Source organism: Salvelinus fontinalis, chromosome 7, assembly GCF_029448725.1.
Source record: "Salvelinus fontinalis isolate EN_2023a chromosome 7, ASM2944872v1, whole genome shotgun sequence".
NCBI classification, from domain to species: domain Eukaryota; kingdom Metazoa; phylum Chordata; class Actinopteri; order Salmoniformes; family Salmonidae; genus Salvelinus; species Salvelinus fontinalis.
In genome coordinates, this window is record NC_074671.1 from 19730689 (window position 1) to 19747574 (window position 16886).

General features: G+C 43.4%; 1 protein-coding gene across 1 annotated transcript in view; it reads right to left on the reverse strand.

The window, feature by feature from the left end:
- Nucleotides 1–3299: 3299 nt before the first annotated feature.
- Nucleotides 3300–16886, reverse strand: part of LOC129859170 (apoptosis regulator Bcl-2-like) — a 65224-nt gene continuing 51637 nt past the window's right edge. Inside the window, exon 2 of the mRNA XM_055928616.1 lies at nt 3300–4418. Within this exon, the coding sequence (XP_055784591.1) occupies nt 4284–4418 (135 nt within the window). The 3' untranslated portion in view covers nt 3300–4283. The remainder of the gene's footprint in view (nt 4419–16886) is intronic.

A 16886-nucleotide genomic window follows, 5' to 3' on the forward strand; every position in this document is an offset into this window, starting at 1 on the left:
GTGTCACTACAGTCCCTGGTTCGATTGCAGGCAGCATCACATCCGGCCACGATTGGGAGTCCCATAGGGTGGTGCACAATTGACCCAGTGTCGACCAGGTTTGGCCGGGGTAGGCCGTCATTGTAAATGAGAATTTGTTCTTAACTGACTTGCCAAGTTAAATAAAGGTTAAATAATTCCTTATATTAAGCAAACCAGACGGCACCATTTTTTTTTTTTACGGATAGCTAGGGGCACGCTCCATCACTCAGACATAATTTACAAACGAAGCATGTGTGTGAATTATACAAATTTTCTGTCCTGCTAATCATTCAAAATGTAATGAATACTTTTGAGTGTCAGGGAAAATGTATGGTGTAAAAAGTACATAATTTTCTTTAGGAATGTAGTGAAGTAAAAGTAAAAGTTGCCGAAAATATAAATAGTAAAGTACAAATACCCCAAAACTACAAGTATTTTTACTTAAGTACTTTACACCAATAGAAATCAGGCAATTTAAATATATTCATTAGGCCCTAATCTATGGATTTCACATGACTGGGAAAACAGATATGCTTCTGTTGGTCACAAATACCAAAAAAAGTTAGGTGTGTGCATTAGAAAACCAGTCAGTATCTGGTGTGACTGCCATTTGCCTCATGCAGCGCAACACATGTTGTGCAACTCCTTGCTGGATATTGGCGGTAACTGGAACACGCTGTTGTACACGTCGATCCAGAGCACCCCAAACATGGTAAGTATGCAGGCCACGGAATAACTGGGACATTTTCAACTATGTTTCAGAACATTCAACTCTCTGACAATAGCTCTGGTGGACATTCATGCAGTCAGCATGCTTATTGCACACCCTCAAAACTTGAGACATCTATGGCATTGTGTTGTGTGACAAAACTGCACATTTTAGAGTGTGCATGAGAGTTGCAAAATACACTGCTCAAAAAAATAAAGGGAACACTTAAACACAATGTAACTCCAAGTCAATCACACTTCTGTGAAATCAAACTGTCCACTTAGGAAGCAACACTGATTGACAATAAATGTCACATGCTGTTGTGCAAATGGAATAGACAACAGGTGGAAATTATAGGCAATTAGCAAGACACCCCCAATAAAGGAGTGGTTCTGCAGGTGGTGACCACAGACCACTTCTCAGTTCCTATGCTTCCTGGCTGAGGTTTTGGTCACTTTTGAATGCTGGCGGTGCTTTCACTCTAGTGGTAGCATGAGACGGAGTCTACAACCCACACAAGTGGCTCAGGTAGTGAAGCTCATCCAGGATGGCACATCAATGCGAGCTGTGGCAAGAAGGTTTGCTGTGTCTGTCAGCGTAGTGTCCAGAGCATGGAGGCGCTACCAGGAGACAGGCCAGTACATCAGGAGACGTGGAGGAGGCCGTAGGAGGGCAACAACCCAGCAGCAGGACCGCTACCTCCGCCTTTGTGCAAGGAGGAGCACTGCTAGAGCCCTGCAAAATTACCTCCAGCAGGCCACAAATGTGCATGTGTCTGCTCAAACGGTCAGAAACAGACTCCATGAGGGTGGTATGAGGGCCCGACGTCCACAGGTGGGGGTTGTGCTTACAACCCAACACCGTGCAGGACGTTTGGCATTTGCCAGAGAACACCAAGATTGGCAAATTCGCCACTGTCACCCTGTGCTCTTCACAGATGAAAGCAGGTTCACACTGAGCACATGTGACAGTCTGGAGACGCCGTGGAAAACGTTCTACTGCCTGCAACATCCTCCAGCATGACCGGTTTGCGGTGGGTCAGTCATGGTGTGGGATGGCATTTTTTGGGGGGGCCGCACAGCCCTCCATGTGCTCGCCAGAGGTAGCCTGACTGCCATTAGGTACCGAGATGAGATCCTCAGACTCCTTGTGAGACCATATGATGGTGCGGTTGGCCCTGGGTTCCCCCTAATGCAAGACAATGCTAGACCTCATGTTGCTGGAGTGTGTCAGCAGTTCCTGCAAGAGGAAGGCATTGATGCTATGGACTGGCCCGCCCGTTCCCCAGACCTGAATCCAATTGAGCACATCTGGGACATCATGTCTCGCTCCATCCACCAACGCCACGTTGCACCACAGACTGTCCAGGAGGTGGCGGATGCTTTAGTCCAGCCAGGTCTGGGAGGAGATCCCTCAGGAGACCATCCGCCACCTCATCAGGAGCATGCCCAGGCGTTGTAGGGAGGTCATACAGGCACGTGGAGACCACACACACTACTGAGCCTAATTTTGACTTGTTTTAAGGACATTACATCAAAGTTGGATCAGCCGGTAGTGTGGTTTTCCGCTTTAATTTTGAGTGTGACTCCAAATCCAGACCTCCATGGGTTGATACATTTGATTTCCATTGATAATTTGTGTGTGATTTTGTTGTCAGCACATTCAACTATGTAAAGAAAAAAGTATAAGAATATTTCATTCATTCAGATCTAGGATGTGTTATTTTAGTGTTCCCTTTATTTTTTTGAGCAGTGTATATTTGCATACACATGTTATTCAATCATTTCACCCATACAGGTTTCACCAGTGAACAAGCGATAAAACAGAACTTGATTCTATATGGGATACTCTGCAAGTCCCCTTCTTATTGGATATCCAGAAGATACAACCCCACGTGGAGGCTTGGAAGACAAACGAGGAGGGAGAAATTAAAGGTAACTAACTAGGTTTCCCTTTTTAGCTGTGAATTAATTCACACGATGGTGTATGACTACGGGTTAAAATTCTACAAAGAACCAGCTGAAAAAGAGGACCATACGCATGTCAGGTAAAATAACAACCCAATGCTCATCTCCCAGGACAAACTAGCAACAGCTAGCTAGCTAAATGTCCATGAAGGTGTGTTTTGATCTGACCCCAAATGAATATAGTTGGTTCAAAGTTGGTTTTAATATTTTAACCTGCGTGTCGTGATCACGTCTGGTGTGGATGTATAAAGTCAACAGGAGTGCAATGAAGCATGTGGACGCATGTGCGTGGCCGGTGTAGTCAGCATGTAACCCTAATTCTAACCCTAATTGCAACCCAAACCCTAAACCTAAGCTTAAAACAGCCTTTTTCCATGTGGGGACTGACAAATTTTCCTTGTTTTACTATCCTCGTTTTACTATCCCATCAAAGGGATTGGGTACGTGGCAAATTGGGACTGGCTAAAATACATTCAGGTGTGCTTGAAAATGGCTTTCGATCCTTAGGATATACAGTAAGTGAGAGAAACTCCGGAGAATATTCCTTCTCAACATTTAGTCACGCTCTTGTGTTCCACAAACAAAGAAACATGGGGGACGAATCAGAGACAAGAACTTTAATAGGAAATTCTCACATCTATTGGATTTGATTGAAGTTCCCTTGGGGGTTTGTGCACAGTGAGCCTTCACCACCCAAACTAGAAAAACAAACCAATAATTCCTGTCATCAAAAGTCATCATGCATAAATGGTCACTCAGACAAAAACGACCACTTTCACCACTCATGCTGGCGATGGAAGCTGTATGTACAGTACATTTGGGATGTTTTTACATTTTTTTAAACTTTTCTGTCAATGTTACATGCTACATATACCACAGAATCATGCTGAAAATAGTAATTAAAAAGAAAGAAAATCTTGTTTTTCAGTTTATGAATAAACAATCACTTGTCTTATGTTCATTACCCATACATCATAAAAGTCATTTGTTTAATTGTTAGAGCACACACACGAGATTGTGTGAATATGTTTGCCTGCAACATTCAGTATCTACCCATTGGTATGTGTTTATGCACTAGTATAAAATGATCAAGAAATTGTGTATGCAATCTTTCCAAGGATATTCCCTGTTGGTAGCTGTCTAGTATACAGTACGCATGGGTGAATCCATCTGTAAGTCTGTATGAATATACAAGGCTGCATTTGTCAGAAAAAACATGTTGCGTTCCGTGTGATTGATTTGTATACTTGTTTTTCTTTTTCATCTTTTCAATACGCAAGAGGACGGGTCATGGAGTATGAAATGAGCAACAGAGCGGTGCGGTCTCCTTTGAAGATCTGGCAGCTCTGGGATTGAACCGGGCTACAGGCCCGGGTTGGGCAGTGCTGAGCTGTGAGGTGCTTTCAAAGAGAAAAGAAAAAGCGAGGAACGAGAGACAAAATATTGTAGTCCGTGCACAGCAAAGTTATAGGTCGCCAGTTTTTCAAGGGAAAAAAGTGCTGTTTGCCTTTATTTTTTGGGCTACTGGGTAAGAACCTGGTAGGAGAGGCGAGAGGGAGGGGAAAGGTCCTCTGGGGTCTTTTATATCACTTCTGGATGAACAAGGCTCCAATGGTGACTCCGGCTGCACCCAGGGCGGCCAGGCCGAACACTGTCTTTAGGTAGGGCCAGGAGTGGAAGACAGAGATCCTCTGCTGCCCATAGATCTCCACAAAGGCGTCCTGAGAGAGAGAGAGAGAGAGAGAGAGAGAGAGGTTAGTATCATCACTACAACTGTTCTTTATTCTAATTACTGAACATTCACTCGCCATGTAAATGAGTTTGTTATATCAGTTTGTGCCCCATCAAGCGCTCAATGTAATTTTTTCATAGATCTATATAGACACCATGCATCAGTAAAATGTCTCAATGACCATGGCTACATGGGGCCCATATCTCTGTGGCTCTATCCCTGAGCCTCCTCTGTCTGTGGTACACACAGGGACAAAAGACAGAGGAATAGACGACCATGTCTCACAGCCAGCATCTCAGCAAGAAAGCTCCTTAGCGTCATGCCCCCCCCCCCACACACACACACAGCTTCTTTGCATAACAGGCATACAGTAAGTAAGACCAAAACATCCGATCCCACACAACTACAAACCACAAACAAATGTATCTGTGCATATTATCTGGTTTTGAAACAAGAGGAAATGTTTAGGTTCTTCCCCAAATCTATCCACTGGTCCAGTTACAAGGAAACGTTCAGGTTCTTCCCCCAACATGTTCAGTGGAATGTAATAGAGTGTAATACTAATATGACAAGCAAGGGGATAACCCTAATGAATAGCTGTTCCTCTGCACACATCAACAACAGTCACCCACGAAGCATCGTTACCCATCGCTCCACAAAAGCCGCGGCCCTTGCAGAGCAAGGGGAACCACTACTTCAAGGTCTCGAAGCGAGTGACGTCACCGATTGAAACGCTATTAGCGCGCACCACCGCTAACTAGCTAGCCATTTCACATCGGTTACACTAGACTGCCTCCAGTGCTAGACTGCCTCCAGTGTTTTACATAGTTTTAAGGTTGTTTAGCACTGTAAACTGTATTCCTGTGTGTATGCGACCCAGGTTGTGTACTAAGAGCTGGATATGTAACACTGTATTCCCAGACCTTGTGAAATCTGGGTGTGTGTGTGTCTTTTCTATGGCCTTTTGTTGCTGAAATTTAAATAGTTCTCCCAATTTCAGTTTATATGACAAAACAAGCAGTCATTGTGTACAAAATAATTAAACAATCTAAACCGCTATGAAATATATATTCCACCACCAAAAATATGATATTTTCAGCTGTTTGAAGCTGGGGCACAAAACTGAAAGTAGAAGACGCTAAAACTAAACTGAAGAACGGGAAGCATAGAAATAGCGCACATAGATCTACCGCTTCTTTGACTTGCTTTCAAGGAGAAAGAAAGATCTATAACTCACATTTCTATGTGAATTTGGTATGGTCGAACAAAAAGATACAAATCAAATCAAATTTTATTGGTCACATACACATGGTTAGCAGATGTTAATGCGAGTATAGCGAAGCTACATATTGTAGCTTTAAGCTCCAGAACCCTAGATCCCAGTGTGTATGTGTGTGTGTGGTTGGTAAACTGAATACTAGTGTGCCTCCGTTTTCTCCTCCCCTCCCCAGACCCCATACACAGTGGAGTAGACTGCTTAATAAGTAAAGCCGTGTTTTTATTGCAGCGTGCTTGTACCACATTACATTTGGCACAGCCTCTCATCTACAGCTCAAGCCCGTAGGCTGCGTTCAGGCCCCAGTGTTCTAGCCCAGTGAGGGGCCGGCTCGTGCGCAATTGTTTGGATTGTATGATTCCCCTTCCCACTGGTTCCAGCATCTTGTCAGTGGAGAGAATATCTGCAGGGCAGACCCGTTTTTTAGCTTCATAGCCCTGAACAGCTTGCAGGAAGGAAGCTTCCCCAATGTGCTGCCTGGGAGGAGGTTAACCCACAACCGCTGCACATCAAAACCAGCTAGAGCAGATGACGAGACGTGAAGAGGAGAGACCGAGAGGAAAGGGTGGAGAGAGAAGGAGTGGTAACGGTATGCTTCTGGTGCTGGTAGAAGGTTAACTCACAACTGCTGCACATCAAAATGACTCAGAGTAGAAGGGGAGAGAGGAAATGTGCTGCTGAGTACTCTGGCTGGAGTTCACATCTCTTCCGAGCTCAAGTCAGAGTGCCGATGCAATATTCAGCACCATAGATTCATTAGTGTAGCTCACACAAAAGTCTGTCTTCACAACCTAGGATAATCCTCTAGTCAGAATGGATAGGATAAAAAAGTAGCCTTCCAGTATGGAATCTTCCCAACTTCCCAATATGTCAAAGAGAAAAGTGCACGTCTTTGACCATTTCTCTGACAGCCACAGGTCGATATCCTGCGTCTTGGAGCATGAAGAACACCGCATCATATTATGTACAAAATACCCTCTCTTCCAGCAATATGATGTACATAGCCATTGTTTACACTTCCAATATCCACCAAGGTGCTTACTGTAATAAAAGTGGGAAATCGAGAGGAGCATCTTTCAAAGTTTACAATTACGAGAACACACATTAAACAAAAATAGATTGATGACATCGTGGGAAATTCCTAGATTGGCTCAGTCTGGACAGATCAGCATCACCATAGGAACTGCATCATTAGCCTACGTACCTGTTTAGCCTTTTAATAAACGTCATATCACGGGTAATTCCATTCATCGATTCCAGCGAGGGGAACAGGTGTCCAGGAGAGTACAGTTCATCATGCATATCCAGTGTCAACAAAACAACCTTGTGCATGTACTGTAAACCATAAATGTCACACTGGCTCCCTGCTGTCACGGTCATACGTCTACAGTATGGGCCTACACAGTAGCACATAACATGGACAACGCTGGTTTGATGTCATGGTTTATTCCATTCTCTCGTCTCGTCGGTTCCCACTCTGGCCAGATGAAGTGGACCTGCGGTGTGTATTTCATTATGACACACAAGCAAGGGCTATTAGGTGTTTACACCTGCAACAACAGCTGCTTTGTTGATCACCTGATACACCCCCCCCCCCCCCCACTCTCTCTCGTCCCCCCCTCCCTCCCCCTTCTTTCTTCTCTTTCGCTCTTCAGGTTGCTCTATGGTGCTGTCCTAATATCTCTCTCTTCAGGTTGCTCTATGGTGCTGTCCTAATATCTATCTCTCTCTCTTCAGGTTGCTCTATGGTGCTGTCCTAATATCTATCTCTCTCTCTTCAGGTTGCTCTATAGTGCTGTCCTAATATCTATCTCTCTCTCTTCAGGTTGCTCTATGGTGCTGTCCTAATATCTATCTCTCTCTCTTCAGGTTGCTCTATAGTGCTGTCCTAATATCTCTCTCTTCAGGTTGCTCTATGGTGCTGTCCTAATATCTCTCTCTTCAGGTTGCTCTATAGTGCTGTCCTAATATATATCTCTCTCTCTTCAGGTTGCTCAATGGTGCTGTCCTAATATCTATCTCTCTCTCTTCAGGTTGCTCTATAGTGCTGTCCTAATATCTCTCTCTTCAGGTTGCTCTATGGTGCTGTCCTAATATCTATCTCTCTCTCTTCAGGTTGCTCTATGGTGCTGTCCTAATATCTCTCTCTCTCTTCGGGTTGCTCTATAGTGCTGTCCTAATATCTCTCTCTTCAGGTTGCTCTATAGTGCTGTCCTAATATCTCTCTCTCTCTTCGGGTTGCTCTATAGTGCTGTCCTAATATCTCTCTCTTCAGGTTGCTCTACGGTGCTGTCCTAATAGCTCTCTCTTCAGGTTGCTCTACGGTGCTGTCCTAATAGCTCTCTCTTCAGGTTGCTCTACGGTGCTGTCCTAATAGCTCTCTCTTCAGGTTGCTTTATGGTACTGTCCTAATATCTCTCTCTCTCTCTTCAGGTTGCTCTATGGTGCTGTCCTAATATCTCTCTCTTCAGGTTGCTCTATGGTGCTGTCCTAATATCTCTCTCTCTCTTCAAGTTGCTCTATGGTGCTGTCCTCCTAATATCTCTCTCTCTCTCTTCAACTTACTTGATGGTGCTGTCCTAATATCTCTCTCTTCAGGTTTTTCTACGGTGCTGTCCTAATAGCTCTCTCTTCAGGTTGCTCTATGGTGCTGTCCTAATATCTCTCTCTCTCTTCAGGTTGCTCTATGGTGCTGTCCTCCTAATATCTCTCTCTCTCTCTTCAACTTACTTGATGGTGCTGTCCTAATATCTCTCTCTTCAGGTTTTTCTACGGTGCTGTCCTAATAGCTCTCTCTTCAGGTTGCTCATTGGTACTGTCCAAATATCTATCTCTCTTCAGGTTGCTCTATGGTGCTGTCCTAATATATCTATCTCTCTTCAGGTTGCTCTATGGTGCTGTCCTATTATCTCCCACTCTCTTCAGGTTGCTCTATGTTGCTGTCCTAATATCTCTCTCTTCAGGTTGCTCTATGGTGCTGTTCTAATATCTCTCTCTCTTCAGGTTGCTCTATGGTGCTGTCCTAATATCTCTCTCTCTCTTCAGGTTGTTCTATGTTGCTGTCCTAATATCTCTCTCTTCAGGTTGCTCTATGATGCTGTCCTAATAGCTCTCTCTTCAGGTTGCTCTATGGTGCTGTCCAATATCTCTCTCTCTCTTCAGGTTGCTCTATGGTGCTGTCCTAATATCTCTCTCTCTTCAGGCTGCTCTATGTTGCTGTCCTAATATCTCTCTCTTCAGGTTGCTCTACGGTGCTGTCCTAATAGCTCTCTCTTCAGGTTGCTCTATGGTGCTGTCCTAATATCTCTCTCTTCAGGTTTTTCTACGGTGCTGTCCTAATAGCTCTCTCTTCAGGTTGCTCATTGGTACTGTCCAAATATCTATCTCTTCAGGTTGCTCTATGGTGCTGTCCTAATATATCTATCTCTCTTCAGGTTGCTCTATGGTGCTGTCCTAATATCTCTCTCTTCAGGTTGCTCTACGGTGCTGTCCTAATAGCTCTCTCTTCAGGTTGCTCTATGGTGCTGTCCTAATATCTCTCTCTCTCTTCAGGTTGCTCTATGGTGCTGTCCTCCTAATCTCTCTCTCTCTCTCTCTTCAACTTACTCTATGGTGCTGTCCTAATATCTCTCTCTCTTCAGGCTGCTCTATGGTGCTGTCCTAATATCTCTCTCTTCAGGTTGCTCTACGGTGCTGTCCTAATATCTCTCTCTTCAGGTTGCTCTATGTTGCTGTCCTAATATTTCTATCTCTCTTCAGGTTGCTCTATGGTGCTGTCCTAATATCTTTCTCTTCAGGTTGCTCTATGGTGCTGTCCTAATATCTCTCTCTTCAGGTTGCTCTATGGTGCTGACCTAATATCTCTCTCTTCAGGTTGCTCTATGGTTCTGTCCTAATATCTCTCTCTCCAGGCTGCTCTATGGTCCTGTTCACTAGCCAGAAAGTCGGTGACAGACAGGGTCCTTGGATTTCCAACATGTTGCCATCTCTGTTTGCGTTACGTTTTTCCCCCACCTCGGCAAACATGTCATTAGGTGAGCTTCCAGCGTGTGTTTAAACTGCCCAGCTAGGTTTGCCCAAAGCCAGCGCTAATGGATTCTGAACACAACTCTGACCTGCTGGAGGAGCTGAGCTAGCTAACTGAGGTAACCGAGCCAGAACCCAGCAGGTTATACCAGTGCTGTCATGCTCACCAGGATATACTAGCCTACTTCCCACTGGGCACATTTCTTTGAAATGACTTGGAAACAATTTTGATTCAACCACTGTGTGGCCGAGTGGGTTGTTTTGGATTACATACTGTTTATGCTAACAGTGTCTAGGGGAAGATCTCAATTGCATACTCCTCGCATCCTCTCTCCTCTTCTCCTTCTCAAAACCCATTGGAGGAGAAGGTCAGAGGGGAGGGACTTCTGACTTTTTCATCCAATGGGTTTTGAGAAGGAGATGATGAAAGAAGACGCGAGGAGTATTCATTTGAGATCTTCCCTACATGAATAAAAAAATATGGTTATTCACTTGCCTTTGTAAAAAAAAATCTGTAAATATTAGTACAAAGGCTTAGACTAAGTTGTGAATCTTCAGAATGCCACATCCAATAACTGCTAGATAAACAGATGTCATTCTTTGTTATACAGACTTTGCTTTGTATGCAGCCCAAGAAGTCAACTAAGCCCTTTCCCAGAGTTTTCCCCAATGCCTTGGATTAAAGCCCAGGTACTGTAACATAGCCTGCCAAATGTGACAGTCTCTGACTCACTGTACCCACACATGGGTTAATAGGGGCTTGATTAGGTCGTTTAATCCAGGGGATTAGCCAAATGGATGGGATTTAGACTCATTTGCATGATATGCTGATTAGGGCATAGACTGGGTAATGGGGGAATTCTTCGTCTGGGGAGTTTCCTCTCTCGGTTCATTGGAGGGTCAGCATGATAAGATGGCTTATCGTGGAGAGACAATCAAACTGACAATCAAACTCTCTTTTTTTCTTTCTAATTTCCATCTCTCTCATTCCTTTCTCCCTCGGTCTCGTTCTTCTACTTTCACATTCCCATCTCTCTCTCGCTCTCCCTCTCATTCCCATCTCTCTCTCTGTCTCATTCCCATTCATATTCCCATCTCTCTCTTTCTCACTCTCTCTGTGTTCCTGTCTCACTCTGTGTCTCACTCTCTCACTTTGTCTTTCTTTCTCGCTCTCTCTGTGTTGCTCTCTCTCTCTCTCAGATATTCAATCACTTTGATCAAATGATGTAGGTGGCTCAATTCGAGGTATGGTAGTCTTCTTAAGGTGGAATGACTGAGAAAACAAGAAGAGATTAGTTCTCAAAGCTCCAACAAAGGACTCTCCTGGTGAGAAAAGGGCTCCTCTTGGACTCTTGTCAGGCGAAACAGGGAGTTGAGAATGAGAACAGGAACGTTGAGGGCTTTGCCCTGCTCAGGCACCTGTCACACGTTGGCAACAACACGTCCCCGTCTCTCATTTGTGCTGAACCCCCTCCCAACCTCCTCCCACTGCCTCGGCAGACACACAGATTTTAGTGTGAGGGCCCCTTTCCTGGCAGACATTCTAAAAAGAGTTTGCCAGAGGGATATCACAATAGAGGAGAAAGGAAGCAAAACTCTCAGAAAATGGGGAGCCTTCCAATCCAGGCCCACCCACTCTGTTAGATGACAGTGGACCTGTTATCGGCTTCAATCGCTGGGCCCTTTGATTTGTTGTTGTAAGTTCAAGGAAATATAGTTCATGTTATAGCCTCCATGTCTCTGGGTTTGTCACATCACATGTCAAATGTAGCCAGCCCTGGAAAATACAACTTGACAGAGTGATGTGATAAGATTTAACAATGTTTGTGTGTGTATGTATGTGTGTGTGCTGTGTGGGTATACTGTATTCAGATGTGGCTGTATTATGTGTGTCTTTGTGGAGTCTGAGTTTAGAAGTGTGTGAGTTGTCCCATGATGAGCTCAGATACATACTCACACACTCCTCACACACTCCTGAGTTCAATCGTGTGACAATTTGCTGATCCACTTGCTGCCTATCCCATGATGTGTGTTTGGCCCACAGGCCTCCTACGAGCCATACACATTATGACATCCTTTCCCACAGTCACTAACCAGCGCTAACGTGTAAAATCCGACAACTTTATCATACAGCCAAAAATACCTCAAGTCTCACACAACCCCTGAGCTGAACAGGAGGATTGTCTTACAATGTCTCCATTCAAACACGTGGAAGCATGCCTCTGGGTCCGGTTTTTTGACCCCCGTCATGTTTTCAGCTGAGCAAATGAATTAGCTGGTCATAGATACAAAGGCACCATGGGAAAGGGAACAGAGCACAGTTCACACTATACTGAGCTGCCTAAGAAAAGGAGTGTTCTCATTGGAACAGATGCATGCTGGGATATACAAACAACAATTACATTTGACATTTTAGTCATTTAGCAGATGCTCTTATCCAGAGAGATGTACAATTAGTGCATTCATCTAATTAAAAGGACCACTGCGTGAGAACGGTTCAACGTTTCAGAATAATTCATACAGTACACGTCAAATACAGAAATAACTACGTCAACATGGGATATATGCATAGTACCTTTTGTATAGCTTGTCACAGATACACTGATGCTAAATAATAAAACAAAATAGTGTGACTACCTGGGGAAATGAACATGCGACAGAAGCACACAAACTATGCCCTTATTGCCCCTGACCACGACATTGAAATTCTATTTGTTCATTTCAAGGAACTTTCCTTTTAGCTGTTACCCTAGCAACAGTTCCTCTCCTTACAGCACACTTTCATGGAGCCCCGTGGACTAATGAGGTCTTAACAGCTGTTTTTTCTCTTTGAGATAAACAAGATTCAGTCATTAAGGCAATGTAGCAGAGGTGAAGATGGACCCCCCTGCTGTGCACAGGTTGACCCATCACTGACTTCAGGGGCCCCTGTGGCCCTTCCCAGGTTGCCCTCCCTCAGGGGGTCAGCATCACAGATAAAAACGCATTAGGGAATTAAAAAGCACACATCCTCCCAGTCCTATCCAATCAGTGTGTAGGCCATGGTATGTGTGCGTGTGCATGCGTGTGTGGTAGAGAGAGAGTAGGGGTGGGGAGGGGGGTTTTGTTCACTTTGATGTAGTAGCCACAGGGCCTGAACGTGCACCTCCATCTGTATGCACCCCACGGCTGGGTGAGTGCAATGCAGGAAGCAGGAAATGATTTTGTCTATATGAAGTAGTTTGGGGCAGATGCAATGTTGTCCCTGTGTGATGTTTTTTTAAATTTTCCATAGAGGAAAGATGAACATGTTCACTGTCTCTTAGTGTCTTGTCAACCCAGTTTCATAGGTTTTATTTTGGTATTATGTTATCTTGTGTTTAATACAAAAACTGATACTGAGACATTCTCAGGGAGCTGTAACTAACTTGCGGTATCACATATAGAGCTGCAGCTTAGTCAAGACGTTATATGATTCTTTCCTAACACTTTATACCTCAGAGAATATCCTTAATTTAATGATGAAACACAGTTGTTCTTTAAGGCCTAACAATGCTATTGGCATAAGTAAGAGTGAGACATGAATAATGCTGTTAAATGTACAAAGCCCGGAGGGATTTGTATTTTGTCTATTGCACTATACCAGAGTCAGGAGATTAAACTGCAAGTAATTACCTTTTTAGGATGCATTGGATTACTGGGTCAAGGTGCAATCCCCCCTGCCTCCTATGTCTCCCCTTCTCGGCTTTGACCCCTGTGACCGGGGGAGGGCAGCCCCACACTGACATGAGAGGATTGTGGGTTAGGAGGACTCGGAGAGTTGAAACAGAACACCAGATACTGAACCTAGAGGAGGGCCAGACTGTTACTTTTTCAGGAAAGCCTTATGGGTAATGAGATTGGCCCACGTGGCAGGCCCTCTATCTTGGTGGGTGGGGGCATCCCATCTCCACTTTACTTAATGGGTTTTTATTTCATCCCCTTGCCCTGTCTTCCTCTTGAAGCTACCTTCTGCTGGTCCTGTTTTGGTTAATCTCCGGATACAGTACTCTTTGTTGTTGTTTTGGGGACAAGAGCTTAGATCTGCTTACAGCGGCCCCTTTTACAGTGCAAGGTATCACACACATAAGTAGCAGGTAGCCTAGCGGTTAAGAGCGTTGGCCAGTAACTGAAAGGTTGCTGGTTTGAATCCCTGAGTCGACTAGAGGAAAAATCTGTCGATGTGCCTTAAAGCAGGCACTTATCCCTAATTGCTCCTTTGTAAGTCGCTTTGGATAAGAGCGTCTGCTAAATGATTAAAATGTAAATGTAAACATCCCTAGTAACCAATAATCAAATTTGTAATGAAGATTAGAAATATATATTTCCCATCTGTCACATCGTGTATGCTTGTTTGTTTCTGCTATAAACAGACATGTTGCATGTGTTACTCCTCAAAGCCTGCTTTGGGTCATTGAGAGTCACATTGGTAATTTGAGTGTGTAAGTCCTGTTCGTGGCTGAGCAAAGCTATCATCAACCGATGCACAGGACAGAAAGTGGAAGTAGTGGGATGGGGTCAATCTAGTCCGAGCCAATGCGGTCTACCGATCTGGTTTCATTCACCATTCTGCCAAAAGTTCCAAGAGAGCCAATCCAGCTGTCTCCCCTTTCCCTCCCGATTTCCCTGTCCCCATATACATGTGCCCAAAATGTAGTGAAGGCAACAGGGTCTTCTGTGAAAATCCCTTTCCCACAGAAAGTATAAAAAGTGTCACATGCAAACTTTTAAATTGTTACATACATCACATAGGTGCAGTGAAATGTGTTGTTTTACAGGGTTAGCCATTGTAGTACGGCGGCCCTGGTGCAAATTAGGGTTAAGTGCCTTGCTCTAGGGCACAATAACAGATTTTTCACCTTGTCGGCTCGGGTATTCGAAATAGCGACCTTTCAGTTACTGGTCAAATTCTGATGTTAGCCAATGGAAAAAGCCAGGCTTTTATCATTTAGTATCTGTGACAAAATTCTTGTCCTTGAACATATGCAAATAAAGTGAAAAAAAACACAGAGTTGAAAGCTGTAAGAACCTTAGCTAACCTTTAGGGATCTATTTGAACAAACCTCACGCAATGGTCAATCAAAGCGCTGGCGGTAGAGCTATAGGTACCGCTATAGGTTCAGAAATATTTTTGCTATTTTCACAACCACAATTATTGGCGAAAGTTGCTGGCATTGGCACGAAAGGTCTGGTCTTTGATGTATTGCCTTGGAATCAACTCCAATTCCAATGTTAGTCTGTTATAGTTTGTTAAACAGCTTACAGAAACAAAATAACAAAATGTAAACCTATCCCATCTTTGCTAAATATGTTCACTTGAACCTGTTGTTCCACTGTTGTAAGTAATTGCATAGCTTCAATGTTGAAATATATAGATAGAATTCACACTGATAAAGGGGCTAGGCCTACTGTAAATTGCATTATGGCTGAGCATGGCCATGCCAAATGTTGTCAATAAACAAGATTAAATTAATTATTGACAAGGCCTAAAAAGGAGCAAATAATTTGAATAATAAAAAAATAAAAAACAACAACTTGTTTTAAACAGGCTATGTCTACATGCACTTACAAGCACAATAGTTGCTTCCTGTGGGCATATAATATTAAAACAATACAGACTATGGAGGGTTTTACGCACATCTAAACTTTTCCCAGTAGCTGGACAAAGATCCAATATAAAGAGAAAGAGAGAATGTCCACTCACCGTCATACTGCTCCCAAATATAATGATCTGTATACACTACCGTTCAAAAGTTTGGGGTCACTTAGAAATGTCCTTGTTTTTTGAAAGAAAAGCACATTTTTTGTCCAATAAAATAACATCAAATTGATCAGAAATACAGTGCAGACATTGTCCATGTTGTAAAAGACTATTGTAGCTGGAAACGGCAGATTTTTTATGGAATATCTACATAGGCGTACAGAGGCCCATTATCAGCAACCATCACTCCTGTGTTCTAATGGCACATTGTGTTAGCTAATCCAAGTTTATCATTTTAAAAGCCTAGTTGATCGTTAGAAAACCCTTTTGCAATTGTCAGCACAGCTGAAAGTCTTCTTTAGACTAGTTGAGTGTCTGGAGCATCAGCATTTGTGGGTTCAATTACAGGCTCAAAATGGCCAGAAACAAAGAGCTTTCTTATGAAACTCCTCAGTCTATTCTTGTTCTCGGAAATGAAGGCTATTTCCATGCAAGAAATTGCCAAGAAACTGAAGATCTCATCCAACATTGTGCACTACTCCCTTCACAGAACAGTACAAAGGCCCTAACCAGAATAGAAAGAGGAGTGAGAGGCCCCGGTGCACAACTGAGCAAGAGAATAAGTACATTAGAGTGTCTAGTTTGAAAACAGACGCCTCACAAGTCCTCAACTGGCAGCTTCATTAAATGATACCCTCAAAACACCAGTCTCAATGTCAACAGTGAAGAGGCAACTCTGGGATGCTGGCCTTCAAGGCCAGCAAAATCAGCCATTTCCAGCTACAATAGTCATTTACAACATTAACAATGTCTACACTGTATTTCTGATCAATTTGAAGTTATTTTAATGGACAAAAAATGTGCTTTTCTTTCAAAAACAAGGACATTTAAGTGACCCCAAACTTTTGAACGGTAGTGTACATAATGGAACCATCTTATAGATCGTATTTACACTTCTCCAGAAGTTGCATTGAACAGTGAATCATTCTAATAAGTTTGGTTTTAATACAATTCAACGAAAAACAATGGATACATGTAGCCTACATCATGGAGGGGCTTTTAGGCACGTCCAAAGCATGGCTAAGATCATGTCAACAATACATAGGTAAAAAGGGAATGTCAGCTCACTGTTTAGCTCCTCTCAAACTTGATATTTTAATAAAGCTTTGGTGATTAAGATTTATTTCCAAGCAGTCTCACAAGCCAAACACTTTAACAGTCTTGACTAGCCTACTTGATGAGCTACATTGGTCAGGACAAAAAGAAAACAGACTTCATTGAGAGCAAGGGAGGTTATGCTTGGTTTAAGCATAGCATGAGTGTTTTATGTTTCTAAATACGAAGTATACAGGCACCAAAAGCACATCTTGTTCCATGTTCATATGAGCAGTGTGTGTCACGGCTGGATAGGCTGTGTTTCCGCTGTCACAATTCAT